Raw genomic sequence first — 23,062 nt, 5'->3', positions numbered from 1 at the left:
CTGTCGAACTAACAAAAACACTTCATGGGAAGAATGCAATCGTCCTCAACAGTGATATTTTACTCGATTTGTAAAATAATAATTATGCCATGTAAAATTTTTACAAATCACCTCGTACCGGTAATAAATTTATTATGACATGGCCATCTCTCTTGTAATAAATTGTATGATTGTTGAAGTGAAATACTGAATCATCGAAGTTCAATATTGAGTTTTGCAATTGAAATGCTCCACTTGTAGATCATGCTGCGCGGAGTTGTGAAACACTGCGTAGCTGGTCGAAATGCAGTACAATTTCGCCAGTGTGCAGGTCTTCTCATTGAACACAGAAAGGAGCTTGCACCTAGAACAACTGAGCCAGGGAAACCTCCAAAGCCTGTGGACAAAACGCCAAGAAGTGGAACAGCAATTCACAAGCTGATCAACTTTCCCGGCACATATGATGCGGAGCGTATTGTGAGAGCGCTGTGGGCATGTCGTGAGCCTGCATACGAAGCTGATCCTATCCGTGTCAAGTTCTATTGTTTAATCGGAGAGAGTAAAGACAGGAAAGACAAATTCCGGCCAGTCAGCAGCCAATCTGTCCTACCGTATCCCGAGTTCGGAAAGAAATCCTCTGTGGGTCTCTTCACCGATGGACCTCTCCAAGAGGAAATGCAGGATGATTTCGAGCAGATTGTGTTGAAGGACAACTTGACGAAGTTCTTTACTGACGTAAACAAAGGCGAGCAGCAGTTGTGTAGTATCTATGTTACCACGAGCAAAGTGGAGCTATTCCTGAGGCGTTTTGGCAACATCCTGAGGGACAAGACACCCTCTGCGAAGAAAGGCTTAGTTGCAGACAATGTTAAGGACATGAGAGACGTCCTGAAGAAGGCGTGTTTCCTGCGGCGCTTTGAAGTGAACGGCGATGGACACTGCACTGTTGACATAGGCAACCCTGATTTCTCTGCGGAGCAAGTCGTTGAGAACATTCAACATATTGGCTTTCGCATCAAGGATTTGATGACCAAAGACCGGCCAGATGATGAGGAGGGCAGGCAGATTATGGAGTACGTTGTGCTTTCCCATGGTAGGGCCGCATTCTGTGTGAACTTGGAAAGTGTCGGTCTTAACTTTTAACATGTCATCCGGTATTATTTTTGGTTTTTTTTACTTTAAAGAATGAGTACATTCAGTCTGAGAATCATAGGTTAGTATTGGTTGTCAAGTGAAATGTGAGTTGGCCTGATGTTGCCAGTTGTGTGGATTAGACAGTTATCTGGCGCAAGTCTCGATCTGTCTCATTCAGATCTTGTTCGCTATCGTTGCTATAAGAGAAAATCTGTGGATGCACATCCAGTGCATTTGCAGATTTGCGTGCTTCTCTTGAGACGGGCGTATACATGGTATGGTGTGTGTGTGTGTGTGTGTGTGTGCACACGTGTACACATGCACATATTTACTGGCCAGAACAAAGCCAATTTGTAGAGCCGTGTTTCGTAGACCAGGTTATGTTGGCGGTCCATTGTTCAGCTTTCCAAGCTGTTGACTAGTGCGGTCCTAGCACAAGTTGCTATAGTAATTTGTAGTACCGCCTTTGGTAATGGGCAAGAATTGTGTGTGTGTGTGTGGTTCCCATGCTTCCTTTTTCAAGTTGTGATGGGTGCGCTCTTTGGTACACATTGGCATAAAATGTCCATGAGGTGTGTTCTTATTTTCTGCTGCTTCTTGGAAATTTCTCTTGGAAAATGAAGAAACTGGAAGAATAAAAGAACGGCTCTCGATGATCTCTCGACTGCAAATACTGCAGCCGGGCACATCGCTATATGGATGTCAAAAATAGTGCTCTTCGCCTATTGACTACAACTGCACCACTAATGATCCAGTCTGATCAACTCTTGAAGTGTGTGTATGTGTCTACTGCATTTGGGGATGGCAGGAGCAGTGGTGTGCAGTCCGATTTTTTGGTAGGCGTGCACAATGTCCAGGACATGAATTGGAAATGAGGCCGACTGGGACAGTGAGTTTCAGAGGTGTTCATCAACTTTCATTACTTTTCTGACAAACAAAACTGACTGGCTGACAACGTCTTGGCAAGACCAAAAAACCGCCAGAACAGAACGGAAAACAATAAGTTGTATCCAGAAAGATAGGCACGAGAGATTCAAATAACAGCAGCCACGTGGTGCATACGACGCATCACACGGAAAAGGCATGCATAGTCCAAGTGTGTCGCGGCGTGCAAGGCACAGCGAGTAGTAAACTTATAAGTATGTAACATGCGATATATGGAATGCATCACGACGTCACAATCAGTGTGTCTCATCGGAAGACCTTCGGAACATCCTCCCCTACATTGATTAAACCAGATGTAATCAAGTACACAATAAATTAAACGATAAAGAAATAGACCGAATAAAAAAAATAAACCGAATAGAAAGCAGTGGAGAGAGATGAGGAGAGATAACAGCAAAAATGTGCTGCTCACACATAGAGTCAATCCTTGGCAATCTTGCACAGCTGTGCGATGGGGCGGACGAGTGAAGTGTCACCGACCTTCACTCGCACCACTCTGACCCGCCCATCGACTCCGGGGAACAGCTGCTCTACCCGGCCGAGCCTCCATTGGCCTCGTGGTGCAGCAGCGTCGACGATCAGCACAACATCATCGATACCGAGATCGGGCTGCGGCTGGCGCCATTTTGCTCGCGGGTGAAGCAGGGGGAGCATTTCGGTCATCCAGCGCTTCCACACCTGCAACACCAGACTCTGGATGACCCGCCAGCGCTGTCGATGGCCTTGCTCCACGGTGTCCGTTCCTCTGGGAACAAATGGCTCGCCTTGGTGTCCATACAGGAAATGGTTGGGCGTCAGTGGCAGCAGATCTCTCGCGTCGGCCGCCTGGTACGTTAGTGGCCTTGAATTCAGTAGTGCCTCTGCGCCAGTCACTGCGGTCAGGAGTTCCTCGTCATTGACTTCCGCGCCCGACAGGATTGCATAGATGGCGCGCTTTGCTGACTTGACGAGCGCCTCATGGACGCCACCGAAGTGAGGAGCAGCGGGGGGATTGAACGACCACCGAATTCCCTTGTCCGCTAATCGTCGGTCCACGCCTTCATTCATCGCGGCCACTAACCTCCGCAGTTCATTGGCAGCGCCTACGAAGTTGGTGCCATTGTCGGACACAACCTGTAGTGGAACACCGCGCCTGCTCGTCATCCGCATGAAGGCGTTCATGAATCCATCCACGTCAAGACTAACGGCCATCTCCAAGTGCACCGCGCGAGACTGCATACACGTAAATAAGCACAGGTACCTCTTCGCGCGCGGCTTTCCGCGACCTTGTTTGGTGGTGAAGGGTCCAGCGTAGTCCACTGCTACTCGGGAGAACGTTCTCATGGGCAGAGACACACGGACGGTCGGTAGCGGTGCCATGATCTGCATTCCTGGCTTCGCTGATTGTCGTTGGCAATGGGCACACTTCTTTTTCCACGCTTTGATCTCCTCTCGTCCAGCAAGCAGCCAATACGTCTGCGACAAGAGAGCCAACGTGTGACTTACTCCGCCAGCATGATGGCTCTGCTCATGGGCTTCCTTCACAATTAGCTGAGTGACCCAGTGCCCGCGTGGCAGGATGACCGGGCATCTGGCTGGCTGCTCGAGTATCTGCGCGTTTCGCAGTCGACTGTCAACGCATAGCAGTTGATCATCATTCAACATAGGTCGCAGCTTAACGAGTTTGCTCGAGGTGGGGATGGCCTTGCCTTCTTTCACAAGACGATATTCCTCTGCCAGCGCCTCTTCCTGCGCACCAGCAATGATACTGATTTTGCTGCTCTCGAGCTCGTCTACAGATAGCGGACCGGTGTGTCGCAGCTCAGTTGGCACGCGGCAATTCTGCACGAAGCGCGTCACCCAAGCGCGCTGTCGGAGAAGACGATTGAGACTCGAGAATCGTGTCGGGTCGAGTAACCAGGGTAGCTCGGCGTCAGGAGCTGTAACGGCTACCAAGGCAACCGGTGCTTGGACAGACTTTGCGTGGTTCTTCTGCTCCAGGTGAGTAGTAGATCTTGGCTCACTGAGACGCATTGTCGGCCACTCATCCTCGCCTTTGCGGAGGAAGTCGGGACCCAACCACCAGAGCGCATCATCGATGAGAGCCGCAGCTGACGAACCACGGGACAAAACATCTGCTGGATTCTCCTTCGTCGGCACATGGCGCCATTGACTGGGAATAGTGTGGCTGGATCTCACCTACTCGCGTTGCAACGAATGGCTTGAAGTTCCGCGCACGGTTCCGAACCCAGTACAGGACGTTGAGGCTGTCTGTCCAGATGACAGTGTCGTGGACCGGTAGACTGAGGATGTCAGATGCCCAAACTGCTAGTTCCATGCCAATTACAGCAGCTGACAACTCTAGCCTGGGAATTGAAACAGTTACGGTGGGAGCGACACGGGATCTACTTGCGATGATAGCGGTCGACACATGGCCGTCTTCATACGTGCAGCGCAGATAGCTCACAGCGCCGTAGGCGCCTTCAGACGCGTCAGCGAACACATGAATCTGCTTACTGACGGGGTTGCCTGCATTAACTTCTTGCAGACAGCGCTGGATGCTGAGACGGGAGAGCGCTGCTAGATCAGTATACCATCCGGTTACGCGTTGATTGAGCTCATCAGGGAGCGGGTCATCCCAGTCCATGCCTTGTAGCCACATGTCCTGCACCAACATGCGTGACTTCATGATGAACGGGGAGACGAACCCCAGCGGGTCGAAGACACTAGCTGTCGCACTCAAGAATGAGCGCTTGGTGATGCGCTGCTGGCCTGGTGCTGTTGGCTTGAACGCAAAGGTGTCGGTCGTGGCCGACCACAGCAGTCCAAGTGTCTTGACGCTTGGCAACTGCGGAGAGTCGAGGTCGATCTGGCTTGCTCGATCCTCCTTGGGCACTTTCTCCATGACTACTTTGGAGTTCGAGAGCCATTTTCGGGCATGCATGTCAGCTCCCTGCCAGCATTCCGACAACTGCTCGTACAGCATTACGCCTTCGACGTCATCCATAGCAGAATCCATGGAGTCGTCCATATACGTTGACGCAAGCATAGTTTCGGCTGCCAACGGGTACTGCTGCTGATGGGCTCTAGCGTGCTCGTGGGATACAAACTGCGCCAAGAATGGCGATGCGTTAGCTCCGAAAACCAGTCGTTGAAATTCATATACTCGCGGAGCCGCCGTGTCATCCAGGTCACGCCATAGAAATCGGTGATACTGCCGGTCCGATGCACAGATACATTTCTGCGATGTCACAAATGATGGCTACTGGCTTCTGGCGAAAACGGGTCAGAACGCTAGGAAGTTGCCGCTGTAGCTTCGGCCCTGGAAGCATCGTGTCGTTGAGAGATGTGCCCTCATACTTCGCCGATGCGTCAAATACGATCCGGGTCTTTGTTGTCGCTTTGTCTGGTCGAAGTATGGCAAAGTGGGGCAGGAACCACTGCTGACCAGGCTTCAACTCGTCCTTGGCAACCTCACGGACGTAGCCTTTGTCGACATAGCTCTTGATGATGCTGCTGTAGGCTGCTGCTGCATCCGAGTCGCGCGCCAGTCGCATCTCCGTACTACGTAAACGCTTCATGGCCTGGGGAAAGTTGTCAGGAAGCGTAGGTGGTCCATCGCACCATGGAATGCCAACCTCGTAGCGTCCGTCTACGAGCTGCAGCGACTGTTTCGTAGCGTGCACTACCTCCTTCTCCTGCGCCGACAGGATGGCTTGTTGTGGCTCAGCTCGGTTGTATTGTTCTAGCTGCCACAGCTGTGCGAGACTGTCCCCGACGTCCTGTGGCACTGCCTCAGCCAACAGGGTGACGGGATCCGTTGCTTTGCTGCGATTGACGCGCCCGACACAGGTCCAGCCGAGAGGTGTAAGTCGGGCTATTGGCTCGCCGGGGCCACCCTGGATCTCCTGCAGCGACCTATGCAGCTCGGCGCAGTCCAGGCCGACCAGAACGTCAATTTGGCGGCGCTTCTCCAGTGCTGGGAAGGGAACGTTGAGCAGGTGAGCCCACTGCTGCTTCTTATGCTGCCAGTTGACCGTGCCGCTGGTTCCGATCACTGAGTCGGCAGTGTAGGCATGCATTGTCATGCACATGCGGCGGTCTATACTGGAAAGGTTCAAGGAAACGGAGGTCGTGCGGAAGACCTCTGTGCGGCCGCTGAGCACTTTTACCGTCAGATCCTCTTGCTCTCCAGCAAGACCGAGCTTACTCGCAACATGCGAGCTGACGTATGAGTTCGTACTTGCGTCGTCTAGCAACGCATTTACTCTCAGCTCCGCCCCGTTGTGCTTCAGCAGGACTGGCACTGTCCGCATGGCCACGGCTGGGGTAGCAGTGCTTGCGGTAGAGAGCGTTGTGCGCGACTCGTCCTCCTCGGAGGCTGAGGCTGCTGACTGTTGTTGCTGACTGTCGTTCGAAGATTGAGCAGGCGGACTGGCTTGCTTGTTCGGACCATGTAGGAGTCGGTGGTGTACCTTGGTGCAGCCGCCGATCCCGCACTCGCGACCCCATGAGCAATCCTGTCCACTGTGCCCTGTGTCGAGGCAACGATAGCAGAGGCCCTTTTCCTTCGCCAGCTTCCAGCGCTTATTGGGGCTTAGAACTTTGAAGGCAACGCATTGCCAAGCTCTATGCTGGCCTCCGCAGGATGCACACTGTGACTGAGGCTGACTGCTGGTCACTAGCGTCCTAGGCCGTTCACTGCGATGGTCTCGACCTGTGCGGGAATAGTCGCTCCTGCCGCTGGTACCGAATCCGCTGACAGTTTCGGATGCAGTAACCAGGAAATCTGCCTCCAATGTGCAAAACTCAAGCAGACCGTGCACCGACTCCGCCAGAGACCGATCGTAGCGCCATCGATGGTAGCGTACAATCTGCTCGTCCAGCTTCCGCAGCAGAGTAGTATAAAAGGAGCCTGCGCCAAGCTCAGCAGCGCGACCAGCGTCTTCCAGGTTGACCACAGCTACTGCTAAGACCTCAGAGAACTGCTCAAGGTCTTTCGCCTTGCCATGCCGGACTGGTCGCATGGTCTCGATCTCCTCGAGATAGATTGCAATACGCCGCCGTTCACCGCCATACTTCCGCAGCAGCAAAGCTTTGGCCGCGTTGTACGCAGCAGCTGAATATCCGAAGCTGTCAATGGCACGCAACGGCTCTCCTTGCAGGTACTGGCGCAAACGCAACATCTTGCAATCTGCCGTGACTGGTGCCGTGTCAATTCAAGTCGAGAATGCGGCCCACCAGGACTGGAAGCAGCGCTTGTCTCCGTCAAAAACTGGGATAGTAATCTTCTGGAGATGCGCCCAAGCATTCTGATACTGATTGGTTTCTGCAACAACCGGTGTGCTGTGCGCCGCCCGAGGTGACGCTGTGGCAGTTGGCGGCTGGAACGCAGTGTTGGGATGCTCACTCCACTGCGGTGCACTACCCGAGTCCATGTAACTCGGAACGAAGGACCTGGCTGCATGCCTCAGACTTCTTGCGCCAGTGAGCAATGGTTCGGTCCTTTCACCTGCTGTGGCATGTTGGGTAAATTGCACAGCTCGTGCTCCCGGAGTCCCCGCTGACATAGCAGACCCCACACTCAATACGCTCACAGCACTGGCGTTGCCTGGTGAGTTACCATCCACGACTCGTTTCTCCGTCCTCATGCTGCTGCTGCCGATGCTTGAACTACCAGGCACTGTGTTCTCGCTAGATGGAAGAGGGAGCGGGGAGAATCCAGCACCGTGGTGCAAACCCGGGCCAGTATCCCAGACGATCGGCTGTGGCTCCTGTTGCTGTTGAGTGCTGTACAAAACACTTGCTGCTTTCTCCGTAGCATCAGAATACAGCTCCTCAAGTTTCTCCAGCTCGGAAATCAGTTTCCTGCGTTCCTTGATTTCCTGTTTGTCCACGGTGCTCGCGAACAAGCTCAGGAGATCGCCAATGACGCTCGTTGCACGCTGGTGTATCCCCGTTAGTGCATCTAACTCGGCACTCGAGACATGTTGGCCGTGGGCTATTTTGCTCAAGATCCCACGACGAGCATTCGTGAACTGGCTCTTTGCCACAGTCTTGAGAACTCTCAAATTTTCCTCGCTCGACTCTACTTCGTCGTCGTTTGAAACGACGTCCTGTTGTGCACCATTTTCAGGAACCTGCTGTTCCTGGTTTCCACTGCACGTCGCCTGTCCGTCCTTTGACGTGGCCGCAGTTTCTTCCGAACTACCTGGAGCGGGATCTGACGCGCCTTCGACTGAAGTACTGTCCATCACTCTAATTACTGAGAGAAACCATCCTCTGCTACCATTGGAAATGAGGCCGACTGGGACAGTGAGTTTCAGAGGTGTTCATCAACTTTCATTACTTTTCTGACAAACAAAACTGACTGGCTGACAACGTCTTGGCAAGACCAAAAAACCGCCAGAACAGAACGGAAAACAATAAGTTGTATCCAGAAAGATAGGCACGAGAGATTCAAATAACAGCAGCCACGTGGTGCATAGACCCGGGTGCTCGAATGAGACACAGGGTAGAGGCGACGGTTTCAAATAGGAAATAGGTTGCAAACCGGAACGGACTCAATATTCACTTTCTCTCTTGGTATTTTGATTAGAAAACATATGTCACAGTGAGACTACGATGTGTTATACTCCGAGCCAAAATTTCATGGCTCTGCGATGACCAGAAGCGCCATATCAAGCAGGTGAGTTTTTGACGTGTTGCTTCGCACTGCGACTTGAGTTTTACGACTTTCGAAAAATCAACTTCTTGTCGCAGGTAAACAGCGGCTCGCCTCTCGACAATAAAGCACCGCATACCAATCAAAACTAATGGAAGCACACACAAGGCTTATTGTTACTCTGTACTGGCCGTCGTGGAGCGATAGCAATTACCTAATTTCAGACCCAGAGTGAATTTGACGGGCACTCTAAAACGTGTCCGGTTTGGAGCCACCTCTGATTTGAACTTTTTTGAAGCGAAAAATTGGGCAACTTGGAGGCAATGGGTCAACACAAAGGAGTGGCTCAGTTCGATTGACTCTGGCCCCAGAGCAAACTTCAACATGCCAGTTTCCTTCCACAAAAATCAACGTTGATGATCGTTTTGGGTCTATACAAATTTGGCTGTCAAAACGTTCCGGTATCGAGCCGTCTCCTCTACCAAAACAGAAACACCCTGAAATTGTACCTAAACTTGTTCCGATTTCGTTTAGTTTTCACAAATACCATCAACATACGGCCTGCTAACGGTATGCCAAATTTCAGCGCTGCCCGGTAAACACTTTTTGAAATACTCGCGACCCACTTTTTGCTGGGTCCTTGATTCGAGGATATGGGTCTCCTGTACGGTGCTGCCAAAGACCTGCTGAATCTGCGGCTCCACTGACCATCTTTCTCTCAAAAATGAAGTAGTAAGGCTGTGTTTACATGAGGCGTTTCAACCCGGGTTGAGTTCGACCCGGGTCAGATTTCAACCCGCCTTGTGCACAAAGTGAATGGCGCGTTTACATGACGCATTGCGCTTGACCCGGGTTGAAATTTCGCCCCGGGTTGATTTCAACCAGGGAGTCGTAAAAGCCCGGGAGAGGACACGGGATGCGCGCACGCGGACGATGTTTGCCTCGGCCAGAAAGTGAAGCACGCTAGGCCGGCGCGGCCGGATCTGCTCGATCCACGGCGCTGTGCTTGTCTTCAGGGCAGGGAGTCCTAAAATACCAATATTTTACAACTCGTTTTTGACACCATTATCCGAAACTGGTGGCGAAGGAAGGATAAACATGATTGTATGTCTGTCAGACTCAGTACAGGGGTGGGGAGTTGAGTGTGTGTGTGGGGGGGGGGGGGGAGGCGTGTGTATGTGCACATGTGCTTGTACTTTTGTGTGTGTTTGTACAGTGTTTGTGTGTGTGCTTGTGTGTGTGCGCGCGAACGTGTGTGTGCATTTTTGTGCACAATTCCGTTATGAAGTACAAATGATAGGTTTACCTTTTGTACACTCGCCAAGACTTCCGTTTCCTAAACGGCTCAAGTCACCGCGTACTCAGTATACGAGTAGAAAAGTGTTGAAATTATCAAGATTTATAAATAACGACCTGCAACCATGTACAATGTAGATAGATAGGGAACACACATTGATTGTTTTTAAAAGAATCCAGGCATTATCATGAATCATGGAACGAGTGCGTAATAATGCTCTATGTTGCGTTTTGACGATGCTGAAGGAAGGGAGCCGTCGCGATTTACTCACAACACACGCACAGAAGTCCACTCGACTGCAATTTCTGACACAAATTCATAAATCCACGAGTACGCCGAGGAAGCTCAGCGGATCTCCACAAGAACTTTCGCCCATCACCTGCAATGGAATATGGGCTGTATGATATGACCAGTGGTTAACACGGGAAGTGGCGTCATTTTCCACAAATCTCGTTTCATTCACAACCATTTGACTGCAATTCAGTGCAATTTCTGCCGCAAATTCAACTCCACGAGTACGAGGAAGCTCAGCGGATCTCAACACGAACGTTCGCCCATCACCTGCAATGGAATATGGGCTGTATGCTACGACCAGCGGCTAACACGGGAAGTGGCGTCATTTTCCACAAATCTCGTTTCATTCACAACCATTTGACTGCAATTCAGTGCAATTTCTGCCACAAATTCAACTCCACGAGTACGAGGAAACTCAGCGGATCTCAACACGAACGTTGGCCCATCACCTGCAATGAAATATGGGCTGTATGATACGACCAGCGGCTAACACGGGAAGTGGCGTCATTTTCCACAAATCTCATTTCGTTCACCCCAACTCAAATAAAAGTGAAGTACAATTAGGGATTTGTCTTGCATTTCCATCGCCTCAGAATAAATTAACTTCGATAAACTGAGAGAGAATGAGTGAGGCAGCTGGAAGATGAGGATGAAAATAGAGATCAGAAGACTCGACGGAGCAATCGTCTCCGTGCTCTAAGAGAAATCGGAGAATGTCCCAATTAGTATTTCAAGAACACATCACAATTTTCGAAAATAATAATTTCCTTGCCTCGCAACACCGTTCCCTGGCAGCGTTCCCCGGCAGCGCGAGGCAAAGATGTTTTCTGGGAATGTGTGCCGTGTCCTCTCCCGGGCTTTTACGACTCCCTGATTTCAACCCTCCCCCCAAGGGGAGGGTTGAAACCAACCCGGGTCAAGAAAATCGTACAAACGTACTTCTGTGCGTATCTCGCGCCAGGTTTGAACAGCACTGCAGATGCAAATTTCGCGCGAACGGATTCACGTGACCATGCAGGACTGTAGAAGTGGACTTTTGACGGCATATCAGTATTTGACCCGGGTCAACTGTCTTCATGTAAACGCTCACCTCTTTTGTCTATCGTACAGACTTTCAACCCGGGCTGAACTCGACCCGGGTTGAAATTTCTCATGTAAACACAGCCTAAGGCTGTGTTTACATGAAGCGTTTCAACCCGGGTTGAGTTCGACCCGGGTCAGATTTCAACCCGCCATGTGCACAAAGTGAATGGCGCGTTTACATGACGCATTGCGCTTGACCCGGGTTGAAATTTCGCCCCGGGTTGATTTCAACCCTCCCCCCAAGGGGAGGGTTGAAATCAACCCGGGTCAAGAAAATCGTACAAACGTACTTCTGTGCGTATCTCGCGCCAGGTTTGAACAGCGCTGCAGATGCAAATTTCGCGCGAAAGGATTCACGTGACTATACGGAACTGTAGAAGTGGACTTTTGGCGGCATATCAGTATTTGACCCGGGTCAGCTGTCTTCATGTAAACGCTCACCTCTTTTGTCTATCGTACAGACTTTCAACCCGGGCTGAACTCGACCCGGGTTGAAATTTCTCATGTAAACACAGCCTAAGTTACTACTCCCTGCCCTCAACTGCCACACCAAGCGTAGACGATGGCAGACCCGTGTGCTTGAATCGGAGACGATCTGACGAGTTCGCTGTTTCTGATTCGAGCACCCCATTTTCAAATAAAAAATCCGAAGGAAATACGACAATTTTACTGCGTACTGTAGCTTGTGTTGTAGCGCACCCAGGTTCTGAATTCCTGCTGGGTGGGTCAAGCCAGACTCTCTTCCCTGTTCCATCGCCTCTCCAAAAGTATATTCTGACATTGTTGAGATTTACAGATGAGAAATTGCACACCTGTCAAATCGTTTCTGATTCGAGCACCCGGGTCTACGACGCATCACACGGAAAAGGCATGCATAGTCCAAGTGTGTCGCGGCGTGCAAGGCACAGCGAGTAGTAAACTTATAAGTATGTAACATGCGATAATGGAATGCATCACGACGTCACAATCAGTGTGTCTCATCGGAAGACCTTCGGTAGTGACTAAACCCAATTTCCAAAACTTGCTCCGATCGCTTCGATTTTGGTCTCATTCGATTCTCCCAGGCGTAGTACATAGGAAATCTGTAAGTATTATTCGAATCGGCCCAGCCATTCTTGAGTTATAGTGATTTGAAGTGCGCCAACTTACTTGGACTTTTGCTGGAAACAGAAATGAATGGGAGTGATGGGAGAAAATCGAGAACGACCGCACAGTCCGTGCATGCAGTACAGTGTACAGTGCACACGCCTCGTCACTCGAACTGCGCGTACGAAATTGCATACTTAGGTATGCTGGCGCAGAACAAATTCGCTCGTAGAGGAAGACGAAAGCGTCTCACCGCCTTGTAATTTCACATGACCAGTAGTTTTTCGACGCTGAAGACGATGGAATAGTCCGCGACGCTGCGACCCGACCAGAACAACCCGAAATTCATACCCTGAAAAAGCGCTGAGCGCAGAGCTCCTAAATTTTGTCGTATGGAAACGGGACTTCGGGTCTCAAGGGCACGAACATCTCCTCTCTCAGATAAAGCAATTCACTCGATGCGATATTCTACAATTTGACCTGGCCACGCCGAAATGCACTGCCATGTCGGATTCTCCCATCGGAAGTATAGAAACTTGTTTCCAAAAAATCAGCGTCTGGGTGCGAGGGAGTAAAGTCACTACCTTCGGAACATGAATACTAAACAGTCATGTAACCAAGTCCACACGACTGTAGTGTTGGAAGCAGGGAGTCGTATAGTCTATACGACTCCCTGGTTGGAAGAGCACATTACTACAAGCAAGTGTATGCAACTAAGAACAGACACTTCAAGCGAAGGCTCTCGACAAGAGTTTATGAACTCTTGCTCTCGACTGTATGACTATCCGTTGTGCAGAGGTACCCATGCGTGCGGGACCAAGCGGACAGAGCGATATACTGCACACGATCACGTCGTTAGGGTATACAAATTATGTTATGGACGGGGTGTGGGTATAGTACTAGGGGGTATTTGTATGGAGGTGAAACAGTTTCGGCATGGACGGCATTTGCATTTCGTACGATACATATACATGACTTAGTTAACATGTTTTTCGATTTTGACAGTATGTTACAAGGCGGGGACGCATAGTGCTCCTGACTACAACCATAATCCGGTTGGCAATACGGTTCAAATGGTCGCAAGACCGGGACTCTGCCAACCGGGTTACTGTAAATATACAAAATTTCGGCGCTGCAAAATTTCGGCACTTCACGATTTTTGACATTTCGGCGGCGATTCATTTTCGGCGTGGGGTAGAGGGCATGGTATAGTGCGACAGATGCTGTGAAAAATTTCATCGGCGTTTTAATTCTTCATGTATAATGCCATGCAAAGCAGTGGCCACCGTACTTGAGGAAGTCAGTTGTGAAACAAAAATAATTCAACTACAGCGTGTAGACAAGCTGACAGCCAAAGCACAACATAGCAAACATGACATTTGCCCAAGGATTGCAGTTTGCAGACCATGCCATGGAAGCAGCGAACACAGAATGTAATATCATACAAAGTGACAAGCAAGGACGTGGCCATCATACACCAGAAACTTGCAGAAAGTCACATATCCAACAGATAGAGAAGTGAACAGCAATCTGATACAGCCCACACAGGACAAAGCGGACCTGATACTCGTCCCAGGATCGCAAGTGGCAAACCCTTTTCAATGCATAACATGCAGGTGTACGTTAGACGCATGAACATCTGACCGTGTCGCCAGCATACAATGTCATCACATGTTTACCCCACAAGTTACACACATGCACAGTAGAAGCACAATGAAAGCAATGGAAAAGTACGATGTGGTTGCTGAAGCATCTTCACACTTCAAATTCAGACTTCAATGTGGTCGTCACGGGATGATATACCTGCAAGATACAAGTGATGCCGGAAGAAAGAAAGCAGAAGGTCGTGAGGTAGGCTATGAGACACCACAAACGGTTCACCTACATGTCTGTTCAGGGCTAGTGCACTCACACGGAGAATTGTCATAATAGAGCATTTCCCAAACTGAGAAGTGCAATGAAATCCACTTGCATGCACAGGAGCAATTTTGCAATATTGTGATGCGCAATTCGACATATGATATGTTCAGCAAAAATTTCAAAAAATACGACATTATTTCGTTCGCTAATCTCCGCTACTCGTCGTCTCACCTGGCTTCAGAAGATGTTACGAGAGATAGGAGAGTCTCCAGCAGGCAGCGCATCCATCTTCAGGAAGTGGAAAGAGCAAACGGCATGGTCCTTGGTTGAGGTAAATGCTGAACGTTTGATTTGTCCCAACCAAGATTTCAGCACTTGGTTCGTCACGATTTTCGCTTGCCAGCTAACGTCTCCGCACTTCAGCTTTCCCCTGTCGGTGTCACGTCCCAGTACACAACGGAGAGGACTACTGATAAACAGTTCACGGCACTAACAGCATTGAACACAGTACTTCTTTCACTTCGTGAATGCAAGAAGACAACTGAAAATGACACAATTCTGCAGTGATCGACCTTCTCTCTCGATCTCACGGAGCTAAGCAGAATGTGCGTCATCACCTGTAGTCGCCATGGAAACGGGATCGGGAAATCGGCGATATGGCAAGTTTCCCTTGCCGTACGCAAGCGAGAGATATGGATAGTGCACGGATCCGAGGAGAATATTTTTCATAATCCCCAAGGCGCGCAGCGCCGCGGGGATTATGAAAAATATTCTTCCGAGGACCAATCCGTGCACTATCTGTATATAGCTCGACTTGTCAGGGGTCAGCGCAGCCATAGTAGTAGTAGTAGTAGTAGTAGAATTTATTATTTTGATAGGGAAGGCCCTACAGACGTTGCCGTCTTGTTACAGGGAACCCTAAGTGCTCTTTACAGAGCGAAACAAAAACGGATAGATGCTCAACCTGACGACACGAGACAGGCAGAGAATTCCACCTATCAGCGCCAAGGAAAGAAATGGAGAACATGCCATATCTAGTGGTAGCAGCGGGCAAAGAAAGTGAAGAGAATGATTGCCCTCTAGTGCGCCTCTCGGTGCAAGTAGCAGCTGACTGGAGGGTGAACATTGAGGAAAGAAGATCACGGTACACAGTTTTCGGCTTTCACACTTTTTCAGTTGTAAGCATGCAGGGAGTACAGTACTCAGCACGTACTTTTTCAAGCTCAACAAAAAAAGGAAAGGCAAGGAAACATGACACAGGAACAAAACACAATCTGACAAATGAAAAAACAATACCTGATCTTTTTTCTCTTAAAGTCTTTACATTGCCTCACCCTATTATGGTTTTCTTCAGGGAGTATTGTACTACTCCCTGGTTTTCTTCTTGTTCTGGTGGGAGTTCAGGCCCCACATGTTGTGCCGGTACTAGTAGTAGTAGTAGTAGTAGTAGTAGAATTTATTATTTTGATAGGGAAGGCCCTACAGACGTTGCCGTCTTGTTACAGGGAACCCTAAGTGCTCTTTACAGAGCGAAACAAAAACGGATAGATGCTCAACCCGGTACTCTTAGGGTGCGTTCTTAAATCCTCTCGGAAAAGTTGGAGACTCTCCGAAAAGTTCGAGAGCTGTTCTTATATCCTCTCCGACTTTTAGGAGGCTCTCCAAAGCTCTCCAAGCTTCAGAGGTGGTTGAAACTTGGAGATTCCCGCGGTTTGGGATCAGCGCATGCGAACTACGACTAAAAGCCACGTGTTCATCATGAGTGTACGCATTTCCCTTTTCGCATACGCACATACATTCATCACTCAAGATCCTTTGACGCTTTATTTTGCTTGACATGTGCAAAATATCTCCGAATTCTTCGAGACCCGTTCTTGAGTAATCCCAGTTTCTTCGACTTCTCTTTTCTTCTTCTTCTAGAAGCTAGAGAATATAAGAACGCACCCTTAGTCCTGATCTGTGCGTTTTTCTCTTTGAATTTTCTCAGCCAATTAATTATTTTTGAGGGGGAGGGAGTGAGGGTGATCGATGCCTGATGGGCAGTATGACCAGTGTTCAGTTTCCATGGCAACATTGTTGTTGAGATCGAAATGCGGGCGTGTTGGATTTCTTGCGAATTCAAAACACAAAGAGCAACATTTCTCTTGTTTAGGTTCAATAGTAAACCTATTTTACGATACAATACAATGTATTTCCTTCCGCCCACACTAAAGCTGGTTTTTCTCGTCTTGGCTACATAGGTTCTGATCGGTGGAATATGCTGCCTTCCACTGTTCGCTCTTGTACAGATTATCGCCCATTTGTTCGTTCATGCTTAACCTTTCTAGGGGCTCCCGTAAGAAGACCATAGGTCTGTGGGAAACACCCTAGTAAAATAAATAAAAATAATAATAATAATAATAATGCAATTAGGAGTATAATAGATGCAGACATGGCCAGACAACAACGAGTTCATGGAATTTTTAAGGATTTTTATGTTATTCAAAATCGATTTTTTCCGCATCTATTATACTCCTAATTGCACTAATAAAATTGCTTTCTCCACGCCGACTCTTTAAATATTAATAATAATTTGCTTTCATTTGTTGTTCAGTTCCCATGGCAACGTTGTCGTTGACGTTGCAGACACATGTACCTTGTTGCCAATTATTATTCATGAGTAGCTGTAATTGCACGTTCACATCCATGTTCATCTACAAAAACGCAACCATTTACTCCCACTGGCCGCTCGGTATCAGCTCAGACTTTTTGTTCTTATTTTTCGTTCACTAAAATGATCTAGCAAGCCCCCTACTCTCTAGTTGTTTTTCGTTGCGCAGTGCATCGTCACACACAAACTCGCGCACACGCTCTCAAGTTTCTAAAGCCCTTCCCGCTGCTTTAAATCGGTATGGTCTTTTTTCTCTTAGTTTTCTAGGCTCAGATCGTTGGAACTCTCTACCTGCTGACATTCGCCTTTGCACATCTGTTTCTCGCTTCCGTTACCTTGTATTGGCACATTTAGGGTAGTAGTAGTAGTAGTAGAATTTATTATTTTGATAGGGAAGGCCCTACAGACGTTGCCGGAGGGTACCCTGTAAGAAGGCCTTAGGCCTGTGGGGATTGCCCTATCAAAAATTTAATAATAATAATAATAATAATCTAATACAAAAAACATATTCACGCTGCTCATGTAAGAGTTTTGTAAATATGTCCACTTGTTCAATTACCTTCCTATAATAAGATCATTAGATTGAGATTTCACACAGCGGCTTCCAGGCTGGCTCTTTGGGGTTTGTTTGGCTAGCTTGCTTTGGCCTACTCTCGCTGGGTATAGTGAGAGCAGTCCAAAGTCTTGGGCTCTTTCCCCTCACCTAGGGGATTATGAAGAATAATCCCCTGGGTCAGGGGATTATCAGCCCTAGAACCCCTGACAAGTCGAGCTATACCATCGGAACCAATATCCAATTGTCTTTCATCTGAGCCCTACTTGAAAAATCGATGCACTTCCCCTTTAATCTTTGCAGTATGGGGCACGGAAAAGGGGCCTCCTCGTTCGACTTCGTCGACTTCTGCAGTTCTCCTTCCCGTCAGGGGTACCGAAAGGCAGGGCCTCCTCGCAGTTGTCCTTGCCGTCAGGTCCACGTCATGCAGTTCTCAACTATTTCGCGTACGGGATAGTCGTCTTTGTCGTACGCGACATCGGCGTTTACCGAGTGGCATTGGCACCAAGCACAAAAAAACAAAAAAACAAAGCAGACCGTTGACGGGTCACGTGTCAAAAAAGTATCAACAAAGTGTCGACTACGTGTCGACCATGCACCACGTGTATAGCGGTACACTCAGCGGTACACTAATTCTCGTGCCATTCTCGTGTCACAAAACTGGAACATCGAGTACGAGTACCAGTAAGGCAGTATGGAAAAAAACTTGGAAAGGCTTCAGACAGGAAGCCTTTCCAATCAAAGAGTACGAGGTGATTGGGAATTTTTTAACATTGAGTCATTTCTTAACAAATCGGTAAAATATCTCATTGCCAGCGCCTGCAAAAAGTCACGTCAAATTTCTTTTTGCCATTGCCATTGCCAATGTTCTGTCAAGTTCGCCTCCAAAATTGAGACTGATACTCCTTCAGGAAGTGACATTGCAAGAGCTTTCAGTCTGCATGTGCGCGATGTTTACGGTAAAATAGAGTATAAGAGAGTCATAGCCGCTGGTTTCAACCTCCAGTGACAACATATTTAGCTGTAGAAGAAGCATATGATAGCTACATACTGGAAACGACGCCTGGGAAGGAGGAATGTCGGTGTGTTGGCCCTGGTAATGGCCAAACATTGGCAATCACTGAATTTGCTAACAGATGTTGATCACAATTGCACATGAAATCAGGGTGATACACCTATTGCTATGCAAGCTTGAATGGCTTGTATTTGGATGAACATGATCTTGATCCAGTCTTGCTGGACCATCCTGGATACGTAGGCTCTCTTTCTATTGAAAACTGACTTGAATTTGTGCTGCTAAGGCCTATTTTACCATGATGTTAAGAAATGACCACAACAAATAATATGAGGAAAAATTGCCATTTTTCAACTGCCACCTGCTTCCCAACACCAAGGATTATGTGAATGAGAAACCCAACATTGCAATCCAAGGACATCAGTATTACATTTTTAGAGGAAGAAATGGAAAGATTCGCACCTCGAACCCTACGGAAGGCTTTTTTACTTTCGTGTTAAATAATGACGAATCACCTCGTACTAGACTCTTGATACAATCAAGAGTACATAATGCATTACCTGTTACCGGTATGTATGTACTCTTGATACCAGGGAGTAGTATGTACTACTCCCTGCTTGATACAATGTACAGTCTTGTACAAATAATTTTGTAGCTGAGAACGTACACCATGTACACTAGTACGGTACAGTTATTAGCGAGGTTTTGCATTCCGAAATTCGGCAAAAAGATTCGGCACGCGGGAGCGAGGTCGAAAATGCACGCGAAGATTCGGCATGTTTGTTCGGAAAAAGCTCACTTTGCCGAAAATATTTTTCGGATGAATTTTCTGTAGAAGAGCGCTAGCGCGTGATTTATTCAAAGAGGTTTCTTATCTCGGCATCGCTTCCCAGGCGTCTTTGGCGACATCAGCGTCGTCAGCTACCTCTGATTGCTCCTCCACTGCTTGTCTACTCTCTTTCGCCTGGAGTGTCCTCACCGTCATCTGTGTGGCTGAAAAGAGTATGGCGATACTCATAAAATTTGACTTGGCCATGGAGTTGGTTTTTCTGAGCCGACCGAGGAGATAGGTTAGGCCCTCGGCTCTTAGGGCGATCAAAGTTCGTTGGAATCAGCAAGAATAGGAGCACGGGACAGGACGTTGCTGATGCTAGGGCTCACGAAATGAAAACACATCATTTTCGACTTGCAAAACAAACGTTGGTGCCGAAAATTCGACACTTTGATGCAGGGAGTAGTACAATACCGGGAGGTGACACGGCCACACATTCAGGCGGGCGAGCTTTGCCTCAGGTCACTTTTCTGTGGAGCGCTGTGTCCCGGGAAACGTCACGAAATATCGTACTTCGCGCGCTGTGTCCCGGGAAACGTCACGAAATATCGTACTTCGCGTACCATTTATCGTAGCATTTCGTAGCATTTTTCAAAAAAATTCATAGAACGACTTGAAGAGAGTGGCAGAATGCTGTCAAGAAGTTTTCGAGCAGTACTTTTTGAAGTTTGTTTTGACGATGTAGGGAACGAATCCATCAGTCTTTGCTGAGTGATGAGGATGAATCCTACGAAGGATATCAAGTAGCAGCTGGCCTTCGCACGGGTACCTTCAGTGTGTCCAGTATTTACGTGGGCGGCTTGTAAGAGTGAAATTTTCTTCCTAATTTAATTTGTATTACATTTAGTTATTCACGTCGTTTCTAGGGGAATAGATAATGTTGACTCAAGTTTTAGTCACAATGAACAACATGTTTCAGGTATGGCTGACCCGTCTCAAGATAGTAAGGCTATTCCGAATCCAGATGCTATAGTCGTCAGAGAGAAACACAAAATAAAATAAATTTTATACTGCAGGGGCAGCTATTCGCAAATGTCACTATGACGCAAGTCTGTGTCAAGCAGGGAGTAGCACAATGGTACAATGGCACTGTGCTACTCCCTGCTACAAAGCCTGAGATGTTACGCGTTAACAGGAACTGGTGTTGATGATAAAGGCAGTGTGGAATTATGTACAATGTTACTGGTGCAAGTGACCATGCCGTGGAAGACCGTGCCGTGTAAGTCGTGTATGCAGGTAATCAGACCAAGCGTAAAAGGATAAAGATAGCCTGCTTACGTACTATTCCTAGTACGTGTGCTTATTATAGATACTTTGTGTGACTACTAGTTGTATGTGTCTGCATATTACTATACGTATTAGTACGTAATTGCTTTTACTACAATTTGTACTTTGTGGGGAGCTGCGTGACGATGAACTATAGTATATATCAGGGAGTAGTACAATACCGGTATTGTACTACTTCCTGATATATATGGCCACCAAGAGCATACGCAATCAGAATCGTACAATACCATTACTCCTTGATTATAACCAATGTTACTTTTATGGCACCAATGTTACTTTCATGGCACCGTGGAATCATGTCAAACACAAAAGGATAAAGACGAATAGTTGTATGTATGCGCACGTGCGCGCGCATGTGTGTAGGTGTGTGGGTGTATAGAGGTTATGCGATACACGTCATTGCCACCCCAAATTCTTCTATATAAGGGGTTTCTGTACCCGCTTTGGGCATTTTGCCACCCCAACTGGCTCCTATATATGGCGGATTTGACGTTATCGCATAACCTCTATATTTGCCAGTGACAAAAGGTTTTGGTGCCACAACATCACCATAATCATTCTTGTTTTCCAGAACCTGTCCAAGAAGTTTGTCTGTGCAATGGAGACAACAAATGTTTTACTTTTTCCTAGTGACGAGGAGGAATCAGACGAGGTATGCCAAGTAGCCATTGTACCTGAGCCGGATACCTTCAGTGTGTCCAGTATTTTGACATGGGCAGCAGGTAAGAGTGGTCTTCAACAGAGTATAGTTTGTTGACTTTCAGTCATTCACATTCTCATTTCTCTTTGGGTTACATCTCACCAGATCTGTGCAAGGACTCGGACATGCAACGCTACTGCCAACATGAGGTGGCAGTAGCTCAGCAACTCTGCTCACTGGACAAGCACCCTGCAAATGTGGAGCTGTTCATAGTTCACTTTCGGCAGGCAATAATAAATTGTGAGCAGCAGCAGACGTTGTTTTTCAAGAACAAGGCCTTAGGAAAATTAAGGAGAGGAGAGTGCACGAATGTCTCAAATGTGTGGACTGATTTACTTCGCAATTCGTCAACTATTTTCCAAGAGCTAGACACCAGTTCTGCAAGTACAGGTAATGTCATCATCATACTGGTCATTTTCTGTTCCTATTGCGCTGTAGAGATTTATTGTACCAAATTGTACTTTGAAGTGTTTGTTTTTTCATAGACAATGCGTGTTTGTGTGTGTGTGCGTGCGTGGATTGGTGTTTTGTACAGGTGTCAGAGTGTCCGGTGCACTATTTGCCCTTCTTCTTGATTTCACTATGAATAGGAAGCCTGCGTCAGCAGCCACAGCTCCGAGCAACCCTATGCACATGGAGGTTGCTCGCCGCAACCTCCATGTGGTTGCGGTACTTGTGGCCTGATCTGCTGAGAGTGAGGTGACATGACTTGTAATCAGGGAGTAGTACAATACCGAATACAAGGATGATCTTCGTCAATGGGGTGCGCTGTAGAACACGCATGAAAACAAATACAACCCCAAAACGTAGTTTCAGCATTGCTTCAGTGTCATATTTATAATCAACAATGTTGTATTGCAGAATTATACCCTTCTCATGATTGCTATTGCTCAACACGCTAGGACTGCATAAGTACACACCAACATCCCCAAAACAAAATGCATTGAAACCACTTGAAACCACTCCTGCTATATAATTTGTTTACTTTTTGGGTGAGGAGCAATTGGCGTTGGGCAGGCAGACTTCGCAGCCGCACCCAAGTCGTCGCTCTTCCTCTTCTGTCCACGGGTTCTGGGGGTTAAAAAAGCAACAAAGCAAGCAGGCCTGGCCTCATTCAGTGCTGAAAACAAGTGATCTTGAACATTATGTTCAAGTCTATACAAATAAATAAGTTTCAAAATTTTCAGAATGAGTTTTCCAAAGAGTTACATAAGCTAACACGTTGAGATGAAGTAGAATGGTAGACAAATAGGTATACTTTCGAAATATCCCAACTTGGTGAGGTGTCCGAGTGGGTCCAAATGAGAAATTCAGGTTCGTGTTACACCATGTCAAGATGAGAAAATTCCATCACGTTACTTACCTAGGATAGCGTCCTCCATATTCGTCACTTCCATCCATTTTGGGAAGTCGAGACTTGGCAGCAGTGTGGACGATGTACCAGAGTAGCTCCCAAAAAAGGCTCGAGCTGAAAAGAACAAGTGGCAGCTTGTCACGAAGGGATACGTCTGGTCTTCTCGTCACTATTTGAAGGTTTCTCAGCGCTGTCAAAAGAGCAAAAATTTGAATTTTCGCGCGGTTTGTATTTTTTTTGTGAGGCAAAGCTCGTAATCCCGGATGTGTGCCCGTGTCACCTCCCGGTACTACTCCCTGCTTTGATGTTCGACAAATGACCGAAAAGCGCCGAACCGAAATTCGGAATGC

General features: G+C 47.9%; 3 protein-coding genes and 2 long non-coding RNA genes across 5 annotated transcripts; all 5 read right to left on the bottom strand.

Moving 5' to 3' along the window:
* Positions 1-2,478: 2,478 nt before the first annotated feature.
* On the bottom strand, positions 2,479-4,071 carry LOC135813393 (uncharacterized). The gene has a single exon (XM_065326490.1). It carries the CDS (start codon positions 4,069-4,071, stop codon positions 2,479-2,481), a length of 1,593 nt encoding a protein of 530 aa, XP_065182562.1.
* A 58-nt stretch (positions 4,072-4,129) lies between these two features.
* Positions 4,130-5,086, bottom strand: LOC135813392 (uncharacterized). The gene has a single exon (XM_065326489.1). It carries the CDS (start codon positions 5,084-5,086, stop codon positions 4,130-4,132), a length of 957 nt encoding a protein of 318 aa, XP_065182561.1.
* Positions 5,087-5,228: 142 nt separating this feature from the next.
* On the bottom strand, positions 5,229-7,223 carry LOC135813391 (uncharacterized). Its single transcript, XM_065326488.1, has one exon. It carries the CDS (start codon positions 7,221-7,223, stop codon positions 5,229-5,231), a length of 1,995 nt encoding a protein of 664 aa, XP_065182560.1.
* Positions 7,224-10,074: 2,851 nt separating this feature from the next.
* Positions 10,075-11,023, bottom strand: LOC135813605 (uncharacterized). Its single transcript, XR_010553035.1, has 2 exons — positions 10,560-11,023; positions 10,075-10,377 (listed from the first exon to the last, which is right to left on the bottom strand). It is a non-coding gene; the product is annotated as an uncharacterized LOC135813605 (long non-coding RNA).
* A 10,208-nt stretch (positions 11,024-21,231) lies between these two features.
* LOC135813604 (uncharacterized) lies at positions 21,232-22,982 on the bottom strand. The gene is made up of 3 exons (XR_010553034.1): positions 22,722-22,982; positions 22,344-22,429; positions 21,232-22,126 (listed from the first exon to the last, which is right to left on the bottom strand). It is a non-coding gene; the product is annotated as an uncharacterized LOC135813604 (long non-coding RNA).
* Between the last annotated feature and the right edge of the window lie 80 nt (positions 22,983-23,062).

Source organism: Sycon ciliatum, chromosome 4, assembly GCF_964019385.1.
Source record: "Sycon ciliatum chromosome 4, ocSycCili1.1, whole genome shotgun sequence".
NCBI lineage: Eukaryota > Metazoa > Porifera > Calcarea > Leucosolenida > Sycettidae > Sycon > Sycon ciliatum.
This window is presented reverse-complemented; position numbering and strand designations above follow the sequence as displayed.